The following is a 25,138-nucleotide window of genomic DNA, read 5'->3' on the forward strand; positions in this document are numbered from 1 at the left end:
GTTTTCTTGGACTTCTAAGAATATTTGATACGTAAGTGCTTATTTAGCTCTATAAAACCAACGAGAACAGAACCCCTTAATTTAAGAGCTATTATAATTAATTTTTAATGTCTTCTAAAAATAGGAAAACATTTTATACTTACACAACAAGAAGTCAAGATCTTTCTGAATTACAGACACAGACACACAGAGAGCTATGGCTTCAGTTCTACAACTTCAGCCATGAATCAAAAGTAAGCGCAAAACCTTACCAGTACAGATCTCAAAGAGCTGTTCCCCTTTCTAATATATACAGCATTTTTAATTGAGTTGAGCTCAATGTAGACAAATGGGCAAAAAGAAAAGTCTAACAAACTGAATTCTCTTTTGGTTTATTACCCAACAGAAAATAGATCTATTGTGTATCACTTTTCTGAAGAGACCACCACATGGTCAAATTATTAAAATCAAATTCTCATTCTGTGCTGCCATCAATGAGGAGTAATTTATCATAAAGCAGAAACAAACAAAATCAGCAAGAGAAAAAAAATCAAAAGAACCAGAAAGTAGCAAAATTAATGTTCTATTGCCAGTTGAGATTTTCTTTGGGAGCCAAGAAGACTTGTACCCAGGCTAAGGCAGCCAGTGAGGGGTACTTCTCTGACAACTTGGGTAAATTCATTAGCATCTTGGTGGAACCTCAAAAACTGTTTGAGAATAATTTTTTGTAAGGTAAGATCATGACCCTCATATAAATACACAGTGAACATTTCTTACACACAAGGTCTTACACACCCAGGAAAGTCTTCAGGGCTGCTCTCTACATATGGCAGCTCATCCAGTCAAGGCAGTTTTGATCTTATGACATCTTGTCTCAACACTTGCTTCAGTGATCTCAGTGGGAAGGAAAGAGAATAAAAGAGCTCATGACAGAAATGTTTGGTTTGGTTTTTTCTAAGTGATGAGGTTACACATAATTTTGCTTTCTTTTACGCCCACTCGTGTTTTCAGAGTTTTCTACAATGAACATAATTGTCTTAAAAGAAGGTATATTTAAAATGCTAATAAACAGAATTGAGCAAACATCTGCTAATGTTGATGCTAGCAGTGCAGGATTGGGGTTTTTTTTTTTGTTTTTTTGTCATTGTTTTTGTAGAAACAAATATTTACTCTGTTGAAACCTTATAACCTAATTTTTAAGCAAAGACACAACTTATATTAAGTCATAAAATTCTTTATTAATTTGTTCTGGAGAGTCAGGGTCTGAGTTCTGTGCCTCTAGAGATAAAAGAGGAATTTCTGGAGCCATGATTTTAACCCAGAATTTTCTTCAAATTCATTCAAGATACTTTGGATTCCATTCAGAGTACTTTCTCTGATTTTAAATGAAAAATGCTAAGGAAGCTGGTGAATGCTGATAGAAGAACCTTCTTTGACCTCTCAGTACTGTGCTGGCTTGAGCTTCCAGCCCCATACTTAAATTTAAGTATAGAAATGATCACAGCTTTAGGCTCATAGAAAGGACTATACTGTACTATATCAAATTGTCTTCATGTTAACCTTTGTGCATGTTAACTTCAAAAAAATGTTACTAGCTATTATACATTGTACACGCTACACTATATTTTATAATCATTAAAATTCTTCCTGTGTGCATTTCCCAAAACTACTTTTATAAATGAAGAAATAAAGCTCAGATCTGATAGGTTGTTTAAGGATAAATCCCAAAGTGACTTTTTCAGTGCAGAAACAGTTTCTTCAAGACATTCAGTTCTTTCATGCAGTATCGTGGGTATTGAATAAATAGTATGTGATGGTACAGAAGCTGAGCTCAGGTTTACGATTGTGGTGTTTTAATCTGTTGCTTAAACTTCAGAGACCTTAATGCTTTTCATTCAGAAGCTTTTTCTCCCTTTTTCCATAGTGAAAAAGACTTCAGGGTCTCATGCTCTGCACAAGAAGTCTTTCTGAAGTCTTTCTCTTGCTCAGTTTTCATTTAAATGACTTTGTGAACCTAAAATGAAAATAAGAGAAGAAACATTAGAAAAGCATAGAAATTTGTCCTGCCGATCTTTTAGTCCTTTGTCGAAACATGGGTAGATTGTTTTCTCTTTGTATTTATTGAACCAAGCTACCTAAACAGTGTTATCCTATTTAGAATGTTTTTAACCTTCTTTAAGCTATTCTCTAAACCTTATCTGGTTTTAAAGGAAAATACAAATGTGGATGGTGAATTAATGTTCTGTAGCTTTAAATTCAGCCAGTTTGGTGCTTTTGTCTCTTATAAAAGATGCTCACAGCTCGAGAAGAGAGGCAGCTACTGTCTGTGATCTCCATTCTCAAACTATTCAACTATTCATTTGCATTAGCAGCTCTAGCAAACTGCACCCACATCCAGGCGCGCGCATACACATACACACACACACACACACACACGCACACACATACACACACGGATGCTTGTTTGGCAGAAGCTTTCTGTTTATTCAGCAGAGTCCTCCCTGGCTCCCAGATGTAGAAAGCTCTAAGAGTTGATGCAGGAGACAGAACCGGAACTGTATGAAGGCTGAGGAAGGCACTGCGGAGGATTGGCTATGCAGGGATGTTGATGTGGTGTGGCTGTACCTGCCTGTTCTGTGAAAGTCACTTCTCTGAAGCTGTGAAGGTGAGAAGCCCAGGGATCAACTAGAAGCTTCATTTCGGCCGGCTGTTGGCGGGGGAATGCATTCCCAGTGGTAGCTGTCCTCATTTACAGCGTTATTCTCGGAAACCAAGTATGTGCAGCCTTGACAGACTATGCCACAGCTCCTCTGCAGTTTGGAAGCTGGGACAAATGGAAAGAGCTTAGAGCCAAAAGAGGTTGTGATTGTTTGCACGATCCAAGCTTGCTCTGGCAGTGCACAAATGAAGGATGAGCTTTGTGGCAAGCAAAATCAGCAGACTGCCTGACAGGGGGTTTTGGTAAGATAAATGTGTTGCTTGTGTTTTGGGTCTCCACCACCTTGCCCCCCATCTTTTCTTGTTTTTTTGGTTTTACTTTTCTGTATCAGCTATATAGAATTGACTGTTAGCAATAACTAAAACATTTTAGAGATTCACATTTGGTGGTAAGGGATAGCCAAGGGAGCTGAAAGGAAACCATTATTTCTGGTCATTCAGTTTTGTGACCTTCAGAAATAATCATCAAGTTTTCTCCATATCCATGAAGAGGCAGAAGCTAGGAATTTCCAGAGCAAAGAACGCTAACAATAAGATATCCCTTCTCTTCTTTGAACAGTCATAATTACCCCCGCTCCTTCCCCCCCCCCCCCCAGCTTTCCCTATGGCCTGAAGTGGAGAAGAAAAAATAAAGTCTTCTTGCTCTTATTAAATTGTTGCCACTGGAACAGTAATAGGCTGAGAATATAAGTATGGAGGTGGAGGAAGGCAGGTTGAGGAGTCTGCTATTTTCATAGCTGTGCATTGGTGGGTGTTTATCTTAGATTCATTAGCATTGATGTTCATTATCAAGTGGTTGTTAGTGCTTTATCTCTTTGCCTGTACTGTGATTTAATCCCTTTTATGTTTTATTTTGTACAATTTTTCTTTGCCAGGCCCAGTTGTATCATTATGAGGCCTTTTTCTGTTATTATTAATACATATTCACGTTTATTAGAGAAAAGATGGTTGTAGAAAGTAGCCCTGAAATACTTATGGACCTCAAAAAAGGTAAAGATATTTTCTCTTTAAAATCTAGGGTTTGCTTTCAGCAGATTCTGGAGTCTTGATTTGGGGATCTTTAATAAGCATTTTATTGCAAGTTAAAGAAATAGTCACATTAGTTTTGTGAAATCCTACCTTACTCTAATCTGCCTTAAGTTGGATCCTGTTTCTTGTGTTTTTCTAAGCATGAAGGTTTACTTTTCCTCATCCTTTCTTAGGCAAGTGTTGCTGGATGGTATGGTGACTGTTTTATTAGCCTACCTCAGACCTTGTCCTTGAGCCCCCCCACTTCTCACCAGTGGAGAGAGCCAAGTTTTCTAGCTGCTTAGAGGGGCACAGAAGAAAACCATTGACACCTGGCTTTTTGCTGACTCACTGGTTATATAAGCCTTGTAAATACAGCTATCCATATACTCCATTAGGTTACTGGGCAGGTGGCCCCCTCCTTGTTTACTGGCCTTTTCCTTTCTCATCACCCTTCTGCTTCTTCCTTAAGTTTTTGGTAACACAGTCTCAACCTTTCACCAAGTGAGTTCTAAGAAGCAGTGAATAGACAAATCTTTTTTCTTCTATTGAATTGTTGGGTCAACTGTGTATTTTCATCTTGATTATGTTAAAATTCCAAATTCTATATTTTCTTGGCACATGAAACCTACAGTATTAATACATCTTTTCATTTGTGGGCCAGTTAAAGTAAAAACTTCCTTTTCTGTCTTTGAGAACTCAGTTTAAATGCCCCTGTTCAAAGAATTATTCTGTGACCTCCCAGTCTAAAGTAGGTTTCTCGGCCTTACATTATTCCTTTTCTCACAGCACTGTGTTCTTTTTCTTTGCAGCACTTTTCACAGTTTATGTTATTTGATTACCCGTTTTTCTGTTTCTGCCACTTTTCCCCACTCAGCCCTAAGTGTCATGAAGGCAGAGAGTTCATTTTTTTGTCAATATATGCCAAAGCGCCTAGCAAAACGCCTGGCTGAGAGTTGAAGAAATGACAATAGGCAGTATTACATGTGTAAAGACCCTATGCTGATGTCGACTGAAAAAAAAATGTACAACGTCAGAGTTGTGAAGTAAGTTTTATTTGGGGCAAAATGAGGACTGTAGCCTGGGAGACAGCCTCTCAGATAGCTGTGAGGAACTACTCCAAAGAGGTAGGTGGGGAGTTCAGTATATATGTGATTTTGGTGAAGGGGGATCATGCAGTCAAGCACACATGTTGACAGAAAGTTGCCACTAGTCACAAGGAGCAGATGCCTCCATTAATGATTTAAGTGCTTTTCTAAATATGAGAAGATGCAAGAAATTGGGATCATAAAATCTGAAAAATATCTAACGATCTGAAGCCCTGTTCTGCCAGTTTTTCCCGGAGCACAGAGTGCCTCATTCCTGATCTCTGCCCTGGCTCCTTTCAGGGTGTGTTGAAGGTCAGCAATTATGGTGGCTAGTGACTTCATCCTTGTAGAGGCAGATGGTGAGCAACAATTCTTCATCCACAGTGAGAAGAAACAGGATGAGCAGCAGGGTCTAAAAAAGGCCAGTGTGGCTAGAGTGAGAGGAGCATGCTATAAGATGAAGCTAGAGAGAGGTCCAGAGCCCAATCAATCACATAGGACGTTATAGACCAAGTTCACATTCTTGTTCTTAATATTTTAAGAGTGTGGAGAGCTACTAAAATAATTTAAGCATTGGGTGATTTAGGATTTCCTTTTTTTTCTTCTTTTAATTCTTTAGTTTAATTGAGGGCCTAAATGAATGCAGCTAGATCAGTCAGGGCAAGTGATTCAGGAGAGAGAGGACAAAATTTTTTTTTTAATAGTTCTGTTCGTCAATTTAATCTTTTTTTTAAAATAAATTTATGTATTTATTTATTTACTTCTGGCTGCGTTGGGTCTTCGTTGCTACTCACGGGCTTTCTCTAGTTGCAGCCAGCAGGGGCTACTTGTCGTTGCCATGCGTGGGCTTCTCTTGTTGCAGAGCACGGGCTCTAGGCGCACGGACTTCAGTAGCAGCATGTAGGCTCAGTAGTTGTGGCTCGTGGGCTCTAGAGCGCGGGCTCAGCAGTTGTGGCTTGCGGGCTTTAGAGCACAGATTCAGTAGTTGTGGCACACAGGCTTAGTTGCTCCGCGGCATATGGGATCTTCCTTGACCAGGGCTAGAACACGTGTCCCCTACATTGGCAGGCAGATTCTTAACCACTGCACCGCCAGGGAAGTCCTGAGAGGACAAGATTTTGTCCTAAGGGTTTGACGGTAGAAATAAGTAGAGATAGGTGGGAAGTATTATAATTTGACAGAAATTTGGAAAGTAAAATACATAGGACTTGGTATTGGATTGGATATAGGTAGAAGGCAGATGATGTCAAGGATGATTCCTGGGCTTTGGCATGGTTTGGTTTGGCTTGTGTAACCTGATGGATAGTAATGCTTTCCCTGAGGTATAGAATACTGTAAGAGAACCAGGTTTCGAGAAGGCTCACAGTGTTTGGTTTTGGTCATGTAGATTTTGATATAGTCAAGTAGCCCTTTGGATCTGTACATCTAGATTCCAAAGGAGATTGTACTACCTTTACCATTGGGAAACCTTTAGTGATATCCTCGGAATAAAGTCCAAAACAGTTTAGACCTACCTTGGGAGCTTATCTCCCACCATAGCCCTCTCCTGTGCCATACTTTTACAGTCTCATGAACCATTCAGTCGTCTTGAAGAGGCTATTACATTTCCTTCTTCTGGGCCTTTGCTCATACTGGCGGTCAACCTGAAATGCCTTTCCTTACCCCTTCTCATTTTTATCAAAAACTTCTTCCTTCAAGGCTCATTTCGTTTTTCACCTCCTCCAAGAAGCCTTCCCTGTTCCCTCTCCGTTCCTGTATTCAAGAAGTACTTTACCTTCATATCTACCATATCATTTGCTTAATCAGACCTGTGTTTCATTTCTCTGTCTCACCAACTAGGTTGTGTGTTTCTTGAGAGCAGGGATTCCACCTTTGTTCAGTACGTTAGCTAAGAAGAACAAAGGATAATTGCAAAATTAATTAAATAGTAGAAGCCTTGATCTTTTCTACACCCTGCTTCCTTAGTCTCATAGCACCATGAAGTCCATCTATCTACTGATTTTCTCTAGGCTGTCTTACATTTGTACCTTATAGATACCTACATACAACTTTTCTACCTACATAGTAGAAAAGTTCTTCCTTTAATATGCAAAATCCCTAAGCTAGTCATTTTCATCACATACTTTTTTACTTTTACTTTATTTGTAATTTATCAGAAAAACTGAAATCTTGCTGTTACTTATCACACGTGAAAGAATTGACCAAGACAGGAAGGACCAGAATTCATGGCTGATCTTGTTCTCTGTGTCTCCTCTTTTCCCATTCTCTGGAATAATTCTAGAACCCATGCAGTACTTTTTTCAGTGAGGTCACTTATTGGCGTTTAAGACTGGGTAAGGCTGTGCGTTGCAGGAGGCGTGACCCACATATTTCCTAGTGCTCCCTGATAGGATAGCACTGTCCACAGTTGAGCAAGCCTCCCCCCAGGGAACAGAGTGTAGAAATGCACAAACAAGTTATGAAGGTTGGCTCCTTCCCATTTAAGTAATTCTTTCACAGAGGCTTAAGCATTCAATTTGTCTCTTCAGACATCTTTAAATAGTTGAATTTCCTTCCTATTATCTCAGTTAATATTTGTATGTATTGATTTTCATTCTTTGGAAGCCTGAATTTCAGTGATTTCTTACCCCTTTTAGGAGTTATAGATACCTCCATTTAAAAACCTGAGAGACAATTGGACTACCCTCTGAAATTTATACCAGTCACATATTTATGCTTTTTTTATATAGATGTGTTCAATTTAGACCTTTCTTTTAGCGTAGTTGTCCCATTATAACTTGGAAATATGAACTAGATTGTATCCCTTATGTTCTATTTGAGAACGTTGGTTTATATATCATCCATTGTCGTTACAGATCTTGAATGAGAAGAATCTAAGCAGCTCTAAACATTATATCACAAAGGAATGACTGTAGTTCTACCATGATTTGATTACTTGCAACTAAATAAAAATTATTTTAAGATAAATTTATTTAAAAAGAGGGACAGATCATTATTGCACTCTTGATAAACTCTTCTCAGATCAATTCTGTTCATTAAAAAATATATAAAATCTTTGACAAGTGATACTCTAGGCTCTTACCTTTCTTAGAATTTGTACTTAATTTTGAGAACATAGCTGCTTTTTTGTACAGTAGAATAAAGCAGATACACATATAAAGTTTGAATACCTGCTGTGTAAACTATCTAATATCTTGAGAGTCATCAGTTTTTAAAGATCATAGAAATGTTAAATTACTTTTTGCCTGTACTTCCCTTTATGTTAGCTGCTTTGGGACAGTGCCATACTACCACTATCTGGATAGCTCTAGTAGTACCTCACTTCATGCTCCATATATATAATATATATATTTAATAGACTTTAGGAAGGGGGTTGTAATCCTAAATATGGGATTCCCATCTGGAGTCTGACTTTGTAGAAATCATCAATGCCTCCTTTTTATGTTGATCCAACTGGTGGTAATCGTGGCTGTTACAAAAAGCATTATAGGGAAATAGTTAAGGACAAGGACTCTGAAGCCAAAACCTATGGGATTTAAGTCCTGGCCCTGCTGCTTACCGTTGTGTGACCTTGTTACTTTACTTCTCCTAGTTCAGTTTCCTCAGCTGTAAAATTAGGGATTATAATAGCATATATTTCCTAAGGTTGTTTTGAGGGTTAACTAGGTAAATATAAGCAAAGCACTTACAGCAACACCAGGTACATAGTAAACATTCAATTACTAGTACATTTAAGACTATCACCATCATCATCAGATTTACGTATAAGGCGGATTGAACCTTGAGCTTTCATAGCCTCAGAAGATACCTATCTGAGGAATAAACCTAGTGAGATAATCCTAGAAATGTTCAAATAGTTCACATAGGAAAGTAATAATGTTGGGCATTTAATTCATAAGCCTTTCGAATTGAAAAATGTCTGATGTCTGAGCCAAATATTTAAAAAAATTTTTTTATTAAAGTATAATTGACTCACAGTGTTGTGTGTTAATGTCTGCTGTACAGCAAAGTGATTTAGTTATACATATATATACATTTTTTTATTATTCTTTTCCATTACGGTTTATCATAGGATGTTGAATATAGTTCCGTGTGCTACACAGCAGGACCTTGTTGTTTATCCATTCTATATATAATAACTTACATCTGCTAATCCCAACCTCCCACTCCATCGCTCCCCCAACTCCCTGCCCCTTGGCAACCACAAGTCTATTCTCTATATTCGTGAGTCTGTTTCTGTTTCGTAGCTGGGTTCAATTCTGTCATATTTTAGATTCCACATATAAGTGATATCATACACTATTTATCTTTCTCTTTCTGACTTAATTCACTTAGTATGATAATCTCTAGGTCCATCCATGTTGCTGCAAATGGCATTATTTCATTCTTTTTGTGGCTGAGTAGTATTCCATTATATATATGTACCACATCTTCCTATCCATTCATCTGTTGATGGATGTCTAGGTTGTTTCCATGTCTTGCCTATTGTAAATAGTGCTGCAATGAATGTTGGGGTGCATGTGTCTTTTTGAATTATAGTTTTGTCTGGATATATGCCCAGGAGTGAGATTGCTGGATCATATGGCAACTCTATTTTTAGTTTTTTGAGGAACCTCCACATGGTTTTCCATAGTGAGCCAAATATTCTTAATGTATGACGGTAAGATATTTCAAGGAGCATTAGAAGTCAGTCTTTGATTTAATAGGATCCTATTATAATGCAGATAAAGTTATAAATAACCTTGTTAAGACCTCTTGGTATTACAATAAACAAAAACACTTTAGGTGGTAATGAAAGAGAATTGTAAACAGCCAATACCCAAAATAGTTTCTGAATAGATAAGTGAATAGGAAATAATTTCATTCATTTGGGAAACATTTAAGCAGCTACTAAGTGCTATATGCACAGTTTTAGGTGTTAGAGAAACAGAAGTGGACAACACACAAAAATCACTACCTTCGTGGACTTTACATTCTAGTTTTTGTTGATATATATCAAAATATATGTCATGAGGTAGAAAGTTCTATGGAGAGAAAAGAAGTCTAGAAGCTAGAATAGGGAGTTCATAATGGAAGCAGAGGCTGTAATTTTAAATACAGTGTCAGGGAAGACCTCACTACTAAGGTGACATTGGAGCAGAGACTTAAAAGAGGTAGATAGAGTAAGCCATGCAGGTGTCTGGGGAGGGGCGTTCCAGACAGAAGGAACATGAAGTGAAAAAGCACTGAAATGGTGCATGCCTGGCACATTCTAGGAGTAGCAAGGAAGCCATTGTAGCTGGTGGCAGTGGAGTGAAGGGATGAGTAAGTAGTAGGAGGTGGAGTCAGAGAGATTATGGATGTGGGGCAGGTGCCAGATCATAGTCATTTAGGCCATTGTAAGGACTTTGGCTTTTACTCTGACTGAGTTATGGAGCCACTGGAAAGTTTTAGATGTAAAAGACTGTTGTGATTTGACTTACATTTTTAAAGGGCCACTCTGGCTGCTCTTCATATAATTGATTATAAAAATATCATTGCAATAATAGTGTAGGAAACCATTGCAGTAGACCAGGCAAGAGCTGATAGTGTTTTACACCAGGGTGGCAGCAGTTGAGATATAGTGAGAAGTAGTCAGATTCTGCATCTCTTTAGCAAGTAGAGCCCAAAACATTTTGCTGGGGCAGTGTAGTGTGCATAGGGGGTAACAACGCAGACTCTGTAGCCAGACTATCTGGGTACGAACATTGGCTTTGCCACTTCTTTACTTTGTGATCTCGGACAACTTAAATTCTCTATGCTTTGGTTTTCTTAGCTATAAAATAGAGATAATAATAATAGTCATCTTGCAGTGTCATTGTGAGAACTGAACAATTTACTAAACTGAAAAAGAACTTAGAACAGTGCCTGGCACACAATAAGTACTATACTATATGTATTAGCATCTGTCTTTATTAATGTTAACTGGGTAAGGTATGAGAAAGAAAGAGGAGTCGAAGATGACACTAAGACTTTGGATCTGATCCCGTGGATCAGTGAAGTAGCCATTATCTGAGATGGGAAAGACTGCAGGGGAAGCAGGTTTGTGGGATGTCAGGAACTCAGTTTTGTTTTGTTTTGTTTTGTTTTTTGCAGTACGCGGGCCTCTCACTGTTGTGGCCTCTCCCTTTGCGGAGCACAGGCTCCGGACGCACAGGCTTAGAAGCCATGGCCCACGGGCCCAGCCGCTCCGCGGCACGTGGGATCCTCCCGGACCGGGGCACGAACCCGCGTCCCCTGTATGAGCAGGCGGACTCTCAACCACTGCGCCACCAGGGAAGCCCCACAGTTTTGTACATAGTAAATTTGAAATGATTGTTAGACATCCAAGTAGAGATATTGAGTAGGTAGTTGGATATATGAGTCTAGAGTTAAGGGAAGTATGGGCTGCGGTATGCATTTGGAAGCCGTTAGCAAATAAATGATATTTAAGACCATTTTAAGAGAAAGAAGAGTAATTAAGCCATGAAATGGAATTGGGGGTATACAGTTTGGACAGCCCCTGCTTAGAGCCTTTACTCTTCACAAGCTAACAAGCCTAACAGTAGCCAGTTCAGAGACAGCCAGATTATCACAAACCCATGGAGCTTTCCAAATTCTTTCATTGCTTTTTAGAATTTGTTTTATCAGAATTGCTTGAAATAAATAGGATTAAGCTGAGGCTTAGAAATCTTTTGTCTTAATTAGACTGTGTCATAAAAGTATTTGCAGGGAATTAACCTGTAAAGGGGAACTCATTGGTGGCAGTTTTACAAATTGGCTTATCTACACATGGGTTTTATATGAGTTTTTTGTTTTGTTTTGTTTTGTTTTGTTTTGCGGTACGCGGGCCTCTCACTGTTGTGGCCTCTCCCATTGCGGAGCACAGGCTCCGGACGGACGCGCAGCCTCAGAGGCCATGCCTCCCTGGATGACCTGTTTGGTTCCTTTCTAGCTCAAAGAATCTGTGCTTATAAAAAAAACTCCTAACCATAACAAAGCAGAATATAATTTTATACTTACACCATCGATACTGTGATTTTGTAGGCTCCTTATGGACTAACTTTCTTTCATTCTTTCTTTCTTTCTCTCTTTCTCTCTTTCTTTCTTTCTCTTCCCTCCCTCCCTCCCTTCCTTCCTTCCTTTCTTCCTTCCTTTTCCTCCCTTTTCCTCCCTCCCTCCCAGTCTCACATGAACCTATTAAATCCAAACATCGGGCCTGAAGTACATCTGGCAGTGCAAATCCTCAATGATGTATTTCACGTAAGCCAGGAAATCAGTCCTCCTGTGACAAAGCAATTCAGAGCAACAGCCCTAGATTCCATAATGGATATTTTGCAGTGGGGTTGGAACAGGTTGGCCATTTAGGATGTTAATAATCTAAACTCATATTCAACTCAGTCAGCAGTTTTTCCTCAGCAGCCTTGGAGGGATGAATATCATCTGTTGGAAGCTATTTTTCTTACAAAAATTCTGACCTTTTTTCCATTCAGAGTAACATAGGCTCAGTCACTGCATGGCATATGAGATCTAAAAGAATCATTTTAAGGAGATTCTGATGAGCATTTATATTGAACATTTACTTGATATCTTCTTTGTCCAAGGCATTGTGGTACCTTCTTGGGGCACAAAGATGAATGTGATGTGACCCCTGCCCTCAGGAACTGTCAGTGGAGGCAACACACTCAAGCAGTCATTTCAGCATAATGTGATAGGGACAAGTGATACAGAAACATAGGTAAAAGAATATAAAGGAGGAGCCATTAATCCAGCTGGGAGAGGGAGGTTGTCAGGAAAGATTTCCTGAAGGAGGTTATGCCTGAACTGGGTTTCCTTCAGCCAGAAAAGGAAAGGAGAATATACCCTGGACTGGCCGAGGGAGCCTTGTGGGCAGAAGCCTGGAAGTGTGAAACAGTGTGCCACGTCAGAAGAACCAAATTATAGTTTTGACCCTTAGCATATATAGATTTAAAGTTTCCATTATTTCCAAGTGATCCATGATATAGTTTTTTTGTCAAAATTTTGCACATGGTAGGATCTTCAGCTACAAAGCTAGAGAGTAAACCCCACCAGAATTCACATTTCAGTGCACGTCACCCATGAAGTGATTTTAAAACTTTGTTTTTGATGAAGATGGACCTGAAAAGTGCTGGTGGTAGAAAAGAGAGTGGGGCCTTAAGTGGTTCTCAATTGAAAAGGGAAGTTTGAGACAAACTAGACTGTAGTGCCAAATTCACAAGTGACCAGGATTCTTGTCATGAGTATTACTTGTGTATCAATGATTTTTCAAACTTTTTTTGAGTGTGATTTTGTGTGTGTGTATTTTTAATTGCTGTAACATTGGTCTGTAACTTGACATAAGTTTCATGTGTACAACATTGTATTTCAACTTCTGTATACACTACTTCATGTGCACCACCAAAGGTTTAGTTTCCATCTGGCTCCATACAGTTGACCCCCTTTACCCATTTTGCCCTCCCCCAACCCTCCTTCCTCTCTGGTAACCGCCAATCTAATCTCTATATCTACGTGTTTTGTTTTTGTTCTGTTTGTTCATTTATTTGTTTTATTTTGTTTTTTATTCCACATATGAGTGAAATTTTCTCCATCTGACTTACTTAGCATAATACCCTCAAGGTCCATCCATGTTGTCACAGATGTTAAGATTTCATCTTTTTATATGGCTGAGTGGTATTCCATTGTGTATATGTGTATGTATATGTATGTGTTCCATTGTGTGTATGTATATGTATGTGTATACACACACCACACATACACACACACACACACCACATCTTCTTTATCCATTCGTCAGTTAATGGACACTTAAGTTGTTTCCGTATCTTGGCTTATAAATAATGCTGTGATGATTATAGGGGTGCTCTTTCCAAATTAGTGTTTCCTATTATTCTGGTAAATACCCAGAAGTAGAATAGTTGGATCATATGGTAGTTCTGTTCTTGATGTTTTGAGGAATCTCCACTGTTTTCCATAGTGGCTGCACCAATTTACATTCCCATCAACAGTGTACAAGGATTTCCTATTCTCTGTTCACCAACACTTGTTATTTCTCTTCTTTTTTTTTTTTTTTTGTGGTACGTGGGCCTCTCACTGCTGTGGCCTCTCCTGTTGCGGAGCACAGGCTCCGGACGCGCAGGCTCAGCGGCCATGGCTCACGGGCCCAGCCGCTCCACGGCATGTGGGATCTTCCCGGACTGGGGCACGAACCCGTATCCCCTACATCGGCAGGCGGACTCTCAACCACTGCGCCACCAGGGAAGCCCTGGCTTCTTTTTGATAATAGCCATTCTAATGGGTGTGAAGTAACTTTTTCTTTTAATTTTTATTTATTTTTGGTTGCGTTGGGTCTTCGCTGCTGCGTGCGGGCTTTCTCTAGTTGCATCAAGCGGGGGCTACTCTTTGTTGCAGTGCGCAGGCTTCTCATTGCGGTGGCTTCTTTTCTTGTGGAGCATGGGCTCTAGGCACGTGGGCTTCAGTAGTTGCAGCATGCAGCTCAGTAGTTGTGGCTCGCAGGCTCTAGAGTGCAGGCTCAGTAATTGTGGCACACGGGCTTAGATGCTGCGCAGCATGTGGGCTCTTACTGAACCAGGCAGGGATGGAACCCGTGTCCCTTGCATTGGCAGGTGGATTCTTAACCACTGCGCCACCTGGGAAGTCCCACTCTGCCCATTTTTTAATCAGATTGTTTGTATTTTGTTGTTGTTATTGTAGAGTTGTATGAGTTCTTTATATATTTTAGATATTAACCCCTTATCAGTCATATCATTTACAAACGTTTTCTCCCATTCAGTAGGTTGTCTTTTGTTTTGTTGATGATTTCCTTTGGTGTGCAGAAGCTTTTTAGTTTGATGCAGTGCTATTTGTTTATGTTTGCTTTTGTTTCCCTTCCCTGAGGAGACATACTGAGAAAGATATTGCAAGACCCATGTTAGACTATAAGGCCTATGTTTTCTTCTAGGATTTTTATGGTTTCAGGTCTTACTTTCAAATCTTTAAACCATTTTGAGTTAATTTTTTGTGTATGGTGTAAGATAGTGGTCTAGTTTCATTCTTTTGCATGTGGCTGTCCAGTTTTTCCAACACCATTTATTGAACAGACTGTCCTTTCTCCAGTGTATGTTGTTTGCTCCTTTGTCATAAATTAATTGTGGGTTAATTTCTGGGCTCTCAATTCTGTCCTGTTGATCTGTATGTTTGTTTTTCTACCAGTACCATGTTGTTTTTATTGTTAAAGCTTTGTAGTATAATTTGCAGTCAGGGAGTGTGATATGTCCAGCTTTGTTCTTTTTTCTCACGATTGCTTTGGCTATTCAGGGTGTTTTGTGGTTCTGTACAAATTTTAGGATTTTTTGTTCTATTTCTATGAAAAATGTCATTGAGATTTTGGTAGGGATTGCACTGAATCTGTAGATTGCTTTACGTGGTATGGACATTTTAACAATGTTAATTCTTTCAGTTCATGAGTGGAATATCTTTCCATTTCTTTGTGTTTTCTTCAATTTCTTTAAACAACGTCTTATAGTTTTCAGTGTACAGGTCTTTAACCTCCTTGGTTAAATTTATTCCTAGGTATTTTATTCTTTTTGTTGTGATTGAAAATAGGATTGTTTTCTTATTTTCTCTTTCTGCTAGTTCATTATTAGTGCATAGAAATGCAGCAGATCTTTCAATACTGATTTTGTACCCTGCAAATTTACTGTATTCGTTTATTATTTCTAGTACTTTTTTGGAATCTTTAGGATTTTCTGTGTTTAAAATCATATCATGTGCAAGTAGTGATGGTTTTACTTTTTCCTTTCCAATTTGGATACCTTCTATTTCTTTTTCTTATCTAATTGTCTGGCTAGGATTTCCAATGTCATGTTGAATAAGAATAGTGAGAGTAGGCATCTTTGTGTTGTTCCTGATCTTAGAGAGATAGCTTTCTATTTTTCATCATCGAGTATGATGTTAGCTGTGGGTTTGTCATATATGATCTTTATTACATTGACATAGCCTCCTTTTATACCCATTTTATTGAGAATTTTTTATCAAAAATGAGTGTTGGATCTTGTCAAATGCTTTTTCTGCATCTATTGAGATTATCACATGATTTTTATCCTTCATTTTGTTAGAGTGGTCTATCACATTGATTAATTTGCAGATGTTGAACCATGCTTGCATCCCTGTCAAACTTTTTAAAAATAAACAATAAAACATTGTTTCCTTTTCTTTTTCTAAGCAAAAATTTCCCAGGATACCCATATAAAATAAATGAAAGAAGAGGTAATCAGGGTTCCAGGAGTCCTGCTCACTTGGCTTCACTATTCCCCTTTGTGGTGATCCAGACACATCTCCACGGAACCTAGGGTTGTTTCATGTACTAAAGTTCTGTGTAAAAAAGTGCAAAGGTGATTCCTAGAACTTATAGGAAACTCTTTGGTCTGTATAAGAATTATTTATCAAATTAAGAAAAAATTTTATGACAACTGAAAAGGCCTGTTTTTTAGACTATGACATGAATCTTGGTTTTAGGTCCAAAGCAGAATATGGAATGCTTAGAGAAAAGGCTTGCTTGCTGTGGGATAGTGGAATTTAGTCTATTTTTATTTTCCTTTACACCCACTTGAGATCTACTCTCCATTTCACAGCATGGCAAATTCAACTTCGGTCAGAATCGCACAGGAGAAATTTGCTCAACAGAGTTGTGCTGACTGTGAGGAGGGAAGGGCATTTGTTTCTACAGTGAGACTGTGGAGATAGGTGAAAAAACATTGTCATGATTAAGATATACTTTCTTCACAAAGTGCTGATAGACTGTGGGGTTTCTTTTATTTTTGTTAGGGATGAGACATGGGGGAGGTGGAAAGGCAAGCCTGAAGGAGATGATGCAAAATTCAGATCCAGAGCTGTGTAACACCTAAGGCAGGACTCTTTCTTGTGTTTTATGTTCTCAACACAATCCGCCTGGCAGAAGAAGAAAAGCTTATAAGACCAACCAGAGCCTGTTCATGTTTATTATCGATTAGAAGGTAGATTCCTTGTGGTTCTTAGGGCCAAGATTAAGAATCTCTAGGGATTACCATTTGTATTGGATTTGGGGAGTGGCCTCCCCCAAATCAAATATTCTATCTTATTGCCCCCACTAAGTGTACTTGAATTGAACCATACACTCCAATTTTGATTCGAAACATGGCTACTGTATCTCTGAGAAAATATTTGGCAGAACAGTGGTCTGCAGGTGCCCCAGCGTCAACTTGCACAGGCGACGGCACAACCCATTCTGTGAAATTGGCTTTGGAAAAGATACCCTTTCAAAAAAACCAAGATAGTCAAGCTTGTATTTGTTTTCAGATTAACTACAGACTTCCTCACTCTCTACCCCCTTTCTTTTATCGTAAAATTCCTTCTTCATTTTCTCAGAAAAGATACGGATTATTTAATGTGCAGAGTATGAGGTTGCCTGAGAGAGACAATACTCTATAAAGCATAGATAAGATGACTTCATCATACTAAGTAAGCAGAATGGGACTGTGGCTTTTATTGAAGATAGCAATGTCAAGTCAGGGATTTCTGAATCTTTTTTAGCTACAAATATACATATCTTGGATTTTGAGTAATGAACCAGGTAAGGAATAGAAAAAGGTAACTTCTTGAATGCTTACCTCGCTTGGCAGGCATAACACACATTTAACATCTTTTCAAATAATCTCATGAGAAAATGATAGCCCCATTGTATGGAAGAGAAAATTTAGGTTCAAACAGAACTAGTAGATGGCCCAGAGACGCACAGCTGTGAGGTGACAGAGTCAGGTTTGAACCCAGGTCCTTTTACTCTTGAAATTGCCCTTTCCACCGTGTTGCCTTTATATATGACTGTTCTCAGAGCTGGGTCCTGCCGTGTTCTAACACTTTAATCCACTTAGAGAAAGTCGACAGATCTTTAATATATTTGCAAATGAAAATTGAAAGCCATTATAAAGCTTTATCAAAACTCTGCCATAGATGGCTCCAGTTCTGTCCTTGATTAATCAGTGTTTTGAGGTATAGCTGTTGAAAATTTTCTCTTGGGCTGTTTTCTGGTCAGTTAATTCAGATCAGTGAATAGATAATTTCAACAATGAATTCTCAATAGTAAGAGACAAAGTACAAACAAAGCAGTATAGTCTGCTTGTTATAGCAACAGTTAGATATTAATTGTGGCTTCTGACCATATCTCTAGCCTTGTAGCATATTGCCTAACTTACAATAAGTAGTCAAAATATGTTTAACTGACTGACTTTTGGTCCTAGCTTTTTCTATACAAATTAATTCTAACCTCAGCAATAAGTGGGCTGCTGCTTGCTATTTAGTGGGTATGATTAGATTTGAAAGCCCTTCAGGGGGTATGGTCATAGGAAACCCTGTTGTGAAGGTGATATTGCTGCTGCTGTTGTCAAATTGCCAAGTGATAAGGTAGTAGGAGGCACCTCACAGTCAGTTCACTTGTAAATTAGTGATAACAGTGTCTACTTTGTAGGGTTATTGTGAGAACTGGAAGATTAGGCAACCAGCTGCTTAGCCACAAGACCAACTGTCAAGAAAGATGACTATTGTTACTTTATGTAATGTTGAATTACATTATTCCTTTGGTTCAGGCTCTTCGTATCCCCTAGTTTATGCCTGAAATGTGAAAGATCTTGGAAGGAAGTATATTCTGGAATCTTTTAATATTTGAATTTTTCAAAAAGAACCGCTTACATGGTACAAAAATAATAGCCAGTACTAACAGCTTACACTGTGCCTGGTACTGTTTTGAGAGTTTTTATGTTCATTGATTCACTTCCTCCTCACAACAGTCTTCTGAAAATGGGCATTAGTATTATCCATATTTTACAGTTGATGAAATGGATATAGACAGAGGTTAAATAACTTGCCCAATGTCACATGGCTAGTAAGTAGCAAAGCCAGTTTCCAACCCAAGCAGTTTATGCCAGAATCCATGCTTCACTGCTACACTAAATGTAGCCAGACTTAATAGTCTTGTTTTTCTGATCTATGCCTTTTCCTGTATAAGAAAACCCTTTCCTATTTTCCAGTACTGCCTTCTAAAAGGTTTTAAATTTGCTTTTCACATTTGCAATTATACATTTCAAATTTGCAATAGTTGTTTGTCTGGAGTGAAGTAGGAATCTAATTTTATGTTGTTTTATGTGGATAGCCTAGTATGCTAGCAAAGACTATTGGAAAAGAGAGCTTTTCACTTGGTACGTTCACAACTCAAAGCTAAGTCAGGCCCTTCCAGTGCTAAGTATTCAGGCCACCAAGGACTTGGTTCATAATTCAAAAGATACCGAGAGAGTATGCACAACCCCTGTCCTATAATTCTGTGGTTCAATATATCTTTCTCTTTCCTCCTCTTTCTCTCCCCTCCCTTCCCCTCCTCTCCTCTCCTGATTTCCTGCTCTCTCTCGCCTTCCTTTTTAAGAACAGTGCCTGCCAGGATTGGGAGGAGTTACTGAGTAATCCAGTGATTCATGGTTTCAAGTGTAAACTACCCTCCTGCTGAAGCTGTGGGTTAGCTTTCTTTCTCAAGGCCGAGGACAGTGGATTCTGTCAGCTGTGCTCTTGCAGCCATATTGATGATTCTAAGTGGGAGTCACACACTGGAAGGACATAGTGGGGCTCCGAACAGCCAGGTAGGACAGAGTTGGAGTAAAGACAGTCTGGTTTATTTCTGTAGTTACTGTGCAGGGAAATAAAGACACATCTAAACTGATGATTTGTAAATAATTATATTGAAACTTTATTCAGGTTTTTTCAATTTTAGAGATGTAATCAAACCTTGATTCTAACAACAAGGTCCTACTGTATGGCACAGGGAACTATATTCAGTATTCTGTGATAGACCATAATGGAAAAAATATAATAAAAAAAAGAATGTATTATATATGTGTAACTGAATCATTTTGCTGTACAGCAGAAATTAACACAACATTGTAAATCAACTATTTTTTGATAAATAAATAATAATTTAGAAAACAACAACAAACCTTGATTCTAGTCCCAAAGCCATCTTTTGAGCAGTATGATCAATTTCTGTCCTTCCAGAGTGACAGTTAAACTTGATTTCCATGTCTGCACTTCTTTAGACAACAAGAATGCATATAAGTTGATATTCAAGTAATAAGAAAGAACCTAAGAAAACTAGACCATGCATAAGCTTGTAGTCTTAGATCTAGAGACGTTTCTTTTTTTTTTTTTTTTTTTTTGCGGTATGCGGGCCTCTCACTGCTGTGGCCTCTCCCATTGCGGAGCACAGGCTCCGGACGCGCAGGCTCAGCGGCCATGGCTCACGGGCCCAGCTGCTCCGTGTCGTGTGGGATCTTCCCGGACCGGGGCACGAAGCCGTGTCCCCTGCATCCGCAGGCGGACTCTCAACCACTGCGCCACCAGGGAAGCCCAGAGACGTTTCATATTGCTTTCCTTTTATACCGTGGTAGATTTTGAGCTATTAAACGTAAGTACACAATCAGGGTCATATTACATACTATAGTTATGGGATCTGAAATTCCATTCAGAAGGAAAATCACACAATGGGAACTCTGTACAGCTTAAGAGAGTGAACCGAAGGAACTGAAGAGAGTGGGTTTCCAGGAGCTTCTCTTGCAAGTCTTGGCGACTTGGTTTATCTGGAACTCTGGCTCATCCTCTCTTCTGCTGCCTTCCCTCTGGCCCTCTCACTGCTTATTAGCACGCACCTAAAGATGAACAGGACAGATGGAGAAGTGACACAAAACAGTTACTGTGCTAGTCCCTAACTATTCTGCATATTCTTTTTATTAGTGGAGCCTAATGTCATTTTTGTTATTCATTTCAGTTTTAAATTATTCTTTTGCTTTTATTTAAATGTACAGTATTTCACGTTTGTTCATCTAGAAGGAAAATAATATTGTTTCTGTTCACATTAGTAGTGATATATTGAATCCAGTAACGAACTAAATGTGTTTTAGAGATCGGCATAGTCCGTGCTCAGACAGTAAAACTGAGGAGATACAGCCAAGATGAAAAAAGGAGAATGCATCTCTAGACTGACAAGTTAATTATCAGCATTTCATGAATATTTCAGATTTGTTTTATTACTGTCATTATAGAATTAATTCAACTTTTTAAAATATGAGAGTAACCTACATATAGTTCTTCCTGGCAGATTGTTTACTGGTGACAGATTAGGGATGGGAACCAAGGAAAAGAGTGTGCCCTTAGTCTCCGGGATGGTAAACTTGTACACTGTCACTCCTACTGGGAATTTTTGTTTCCCTGCAATTGTTATTTTATTATTTATTTCGGTCACTACTCAATAGAGAGTAAGTTTCTAAAGCCTTTTTCCATGGGCCCTTCCCTAATTCACCACCACAAGCCACACCCAGGGGCGCCTTCTTGAAGGACTTCTTTCTCCTGAGTTAGAGAAACATGACCTCCCCTTAGCTTTGGCTAATGGCTTTGAAGCATTATAGTGTAAGTTTTCAAATCTGAACAATTTGTCTTTTTCTTCAACTTCCTTGAATGATCACTCATGCATACCAGAGGATAGTCATTGTATGTGTTTTGGAGTCCCTTGCCTAATAAAAATCTTTTGCTAGATAGAACTCACAAAATTTGAGCTTCAAAAGGTCTGAACTTCGTCATTGACTTGTTAATTACTAACCTCTTACTGTCTGTGTCCCTGACTGTCTATGTTATCTTGCCTAAGTTTATCACATTTACTTGTGATTTGGGATTTGAACTCTCAAGAACATACCACGTTCATCCTTGCCCTTTCAGCAGTACCCTCCCATTCCCTCCTTCACCTGTCTGCAGCTACCCATTAAGTGCCCCTAATAGAACAGAGAGAATGATTGCACCAACCTTGACATGATTTGATAAAAAGACACTGTGATAACAATTGGATTTTTATATCTAGCCACTTAAATTACCTTTTCTTGCCAACATTTTCAGATGACCGTAATCTGAAAGCATGAATTGGAATACAGTGATGTCTGAATACTAAGATGATATTCATATAATTAAATTGAAATACAGATGTACCTTGTTGTACATAGATATGCTTCTAAACAAAAATATGTGTGTTGAATGTTTGTGAATTAATTCATGCTTTAAACCCACTAGGAGAGGTTTATTATTTAAAGAAATACTGTAATAAATCCTCTAGCAAAGGAAGAATACCCCCAGTTTACGTCTTGTGTAAGTCTTTTTGTTTAAAGCAAAAGACTTAAATAGAACTCATGCTTAAAGCAAAGGGTACTTGTATGAGGACTGTATCCAAGAGGGAGATGGGGCTTGTACAGGACAGGAGGAATTAGGTCAGCTATCTGTGCTGAGTAAGTAAATTTTCAATACATTTGGGCCCATTGATTCTGGAGAGCTACTCCTTTTGGGCTCCTTCTAACATCCGCCTCTTGCTTTTATGCTAGATCGAGCGGTTGGAAGTAAGCAGCCTCCCCCAGACTTCCAGTGCGGTGGCCTCCAGCACTGATGGCAGCCTCCACACAGACGCTGTGGATGGAACACCAGACCCTCAGCGCACAAAGGCTGCTATTGCTCACTTGCAGCAGAAGATCCTGAAGCTCACAGAACAAATCAAAATTGCACAAACAGCCCGGGACGACAACGTTGCCGAGTACCTGAAGCTTGCCAACAGTGCGGACAAGCAGCAGGCCGCCCGTATCAAGCAGGTTTTTGAGAAGAAGAACCAGAAATCTGCCCAGACCATCCTCCAACTACAAAAGAAGCTTGAGCACTACCATAGGAAGCTCCGAGAGGTGGAGCAGAATGGGATCCCCCGGCAGCCAAAGGACGTCTTCAGGGACATGCACCAGGGTCTGAAGGATGTGGGAGCAAAGGTGACCGGCTTCAGTGAAGGTGTAGTGGACAGTGTTAAAGGTGGACTCTCCAGCTTCTCCCAGGCAACCCATTCAGCAGCAGGGGCCGTGGTCTCTAAGCCCAGAGAGATCGCTTCACTAATTCGGAATAAGTTTGGCAGCGCAGACAATATCCCTAACCTGAAGGACTCTTTAGAGGAAGGGCAAGTGGATGATGCGGGAAAGGCTTTGGGAGTAATTTCAAACTTTCAGTCCAGCCCCAAATATGGTAGTGAGGAAGATTGTTCTAGTGCCACGTCAGGCTCAGTGGGAGCCAACAGCACCACTGGAGGCATTGCTGTAGGAGCATCCAGCTCCAAAACAAACACCCTGGACATGCAGAGCTCAGGATTTGATGCACTACTACATGAGATCCAGGAGATCCGGGAGACCCAGGCCAGACTAGAGGAATCCTTTGAGACCCTCAAGGAACATTATCAGAGGGACTACTCCTTAATAATGCAGGCCTTACAGGAGGAGCGATATAGGTAAGTTACGTGGAATTAAAATCCTCAATTATTTATGTTTAGGTTCCCCTCCCTTTGGATACTGGGGAGTAGCTTTAAAAGGTCTTGGTACAGTGTCTTTCTCTGGAGTATTCACAGCACTTTAGATACGTTACGTGATGTTTGCATGAGTTCTTATCATAGAGAGCAAAAGAGAGGCAAGCAGAGTTAAATGACTCCCAAGATCACACACGAGTGGAGTGTTTCAGTCAGGGGTTAATGATTACTGTAGCCCTCTAGTCTTCAAATTTCAAATGAAACCCAAGCTTTCTAAGGCATTCCACCTACTTATTTATAATCACAGAACCACAAACAATTGCAGCCTATAGTTATAATACATTGAATTTAAAAGATCTATAGCCCTCTGAACTCTGTAGAAATCAGAGATATAGCCCAGCCAAAATGTAATGAACCTTGTAGATATTTGACTTTAAACACACTTATCTGGGCAATTGGTATAGAAAGATTAGACTGGAAATAAATCCAGATAAGCCTGTCTGTTACTTTTATGAATTGGCAAATGTTTGAACGAGAGTGGACTTAAACATGAAATCGTTCTACAATAGTTAGAGAATTCGCAAAGGACTAAGTGCTTTGAGTCATAATCTGCTAAAGGTAGAAGCTGGTCTCTTTTTTGTGTTTCACATTACAAACTGTATTCACATTAGACCACTCTAAGCTTTTCTCCAAATGTGTGTCCCTTCCCCTTGCTTCCATCACGTGCAGATAGAAATAATATCCACGTGGAGTACTCATTCAGATCCACACTTTGTCAGCCAGAGCCAGGCCACCTCACTGATACAGATTAAGGGCCAATATTACAGGAGCCACACAGCCTGTTAACAGCCATAGGTTAGGCCCTGAAATGCCTGGATTGTGGTTTTGTCCCAGTTACGATCTACAGGGAATCCTCAGTACTTTTACTATAATGTCAAGGATTGAGCAGACAGTCTCTTAAGGTCCCTTTACCTCCTGTAAAAAAATATATAATAAAAGTGATTTTTTTTTAAGTTTACTTTTATGAGATAATTTCAGGGCCTGAAATAAATTGTTCGTGTGTATCAGTTAGCTCTGAAAGGAGCTACCTCAGCAAGCTGTTTTCAGATGGAGAAAATGCTAATCAATCACTCAGTCCTACCTCTTATCTTCACTCTTCCGTCCTTCGGTTCTGACTTAAGACTTAAGGGAGAAGAACAGAGGAGTGTGGGAGAGAGAAATGAAGTTCTAAAAGCAAGTATATGACTATTCTTATTTCATTGTGTTGTATATTCTTTAACATACTCAGAAGACAATTTCTAAAGCAGCGAGCAATCTAATACTCAGATGGACTCTAAAAATAAAACACCTGGTCCTTTGTACTACATTAAACCTAACTCCCGGGTTCAAATTCTAGTTCTGCCACTTACTAATCTTGAAAACTGGGCAAGATTCTTAACTTCTCTAAGTCTTGATTTTCTCATCTCTAACATAGAAATAATAATAGTCCTTCATAAGATTATTGTGCCATTTCAATGAAATAATTTATGTAAAGCACATAGCTCAGTGCCTGGCCCGGTAAGTGCTTGATTGATGTTAGGTAGCAGCTGCTACTGCTGCTATTAAAATACACCCCTCTGAACATGGAGACCTGGGCGTTCCACGGTCAGTTGTTTTGACCCCTTTATTTTGAAAAGATAGCAAAACATTCCAGTTTTTAAATTCTTCCAGAGCTTAAAACTCATATAGAGTTTGTTACGTCTTCAAGTCAGGTGTAGGCCAGTGTGAGAAAATCAGGGAGGAAAAACGAGTCTCCCAAGGCCTCCTTTGTATCCATTTAAAATAATTCACAGACAGGACAGAAGTTTAGGTCCTCATTATTACCTCATTAAAAGAATCATGTCCAAGCCACGTATGACGTTAAGGAGAAGTGCATTTCTTTCATTGCATTTTGGGTTCTTGGTAG

General features: G+C 39.2%; 1 protein-coding gene across 4 annotated transcripts in view; it reads left to right on the plus strand.

Annotated features, from left to right (window-relative positions):
• The window catches only part of TMCC1 (transmembrane and coiled-coil domain family 1), a 220,593-nt gene that overhangs the window by 175,667 nt on the left and 19,788 nt on the right, over positions 1 to 25,138 (plus strand). For 2 of the 4 annotated variants that reach the window (XM_060307224.1, XM_060307226.1), the window contains exon 4: positions 22,244 to 23,178. In XM_060307224.1, the coding sequence (XP_060163207.1) occupies positions 22,244 to 23,178 (935 nt within the window). Of the gene's footprint in view, positions 1 to 2,379; positions 2,941 to 19,257; positions 19,469 to 22,243; positions 23,179 to 25,138 lie in introns of those variants that run through there. The other 2 variants (XM_030840873.3, XM_030840872.3) reach the window with 2 other exon arrangements.

This window comes from Globicephala melas, chromosome 11 (genome assembly GCF_963455315.2).
Source record: "Globicephala melas chromosome 11, mGloMel1.2, whole genome shotgun sequence".
Lineage (NCBI taxonomy): Eukaryota > Metazoa > Chordata > Mammalia > Artiodactyla > Delphinidae > Globicephala > Globicephala melas.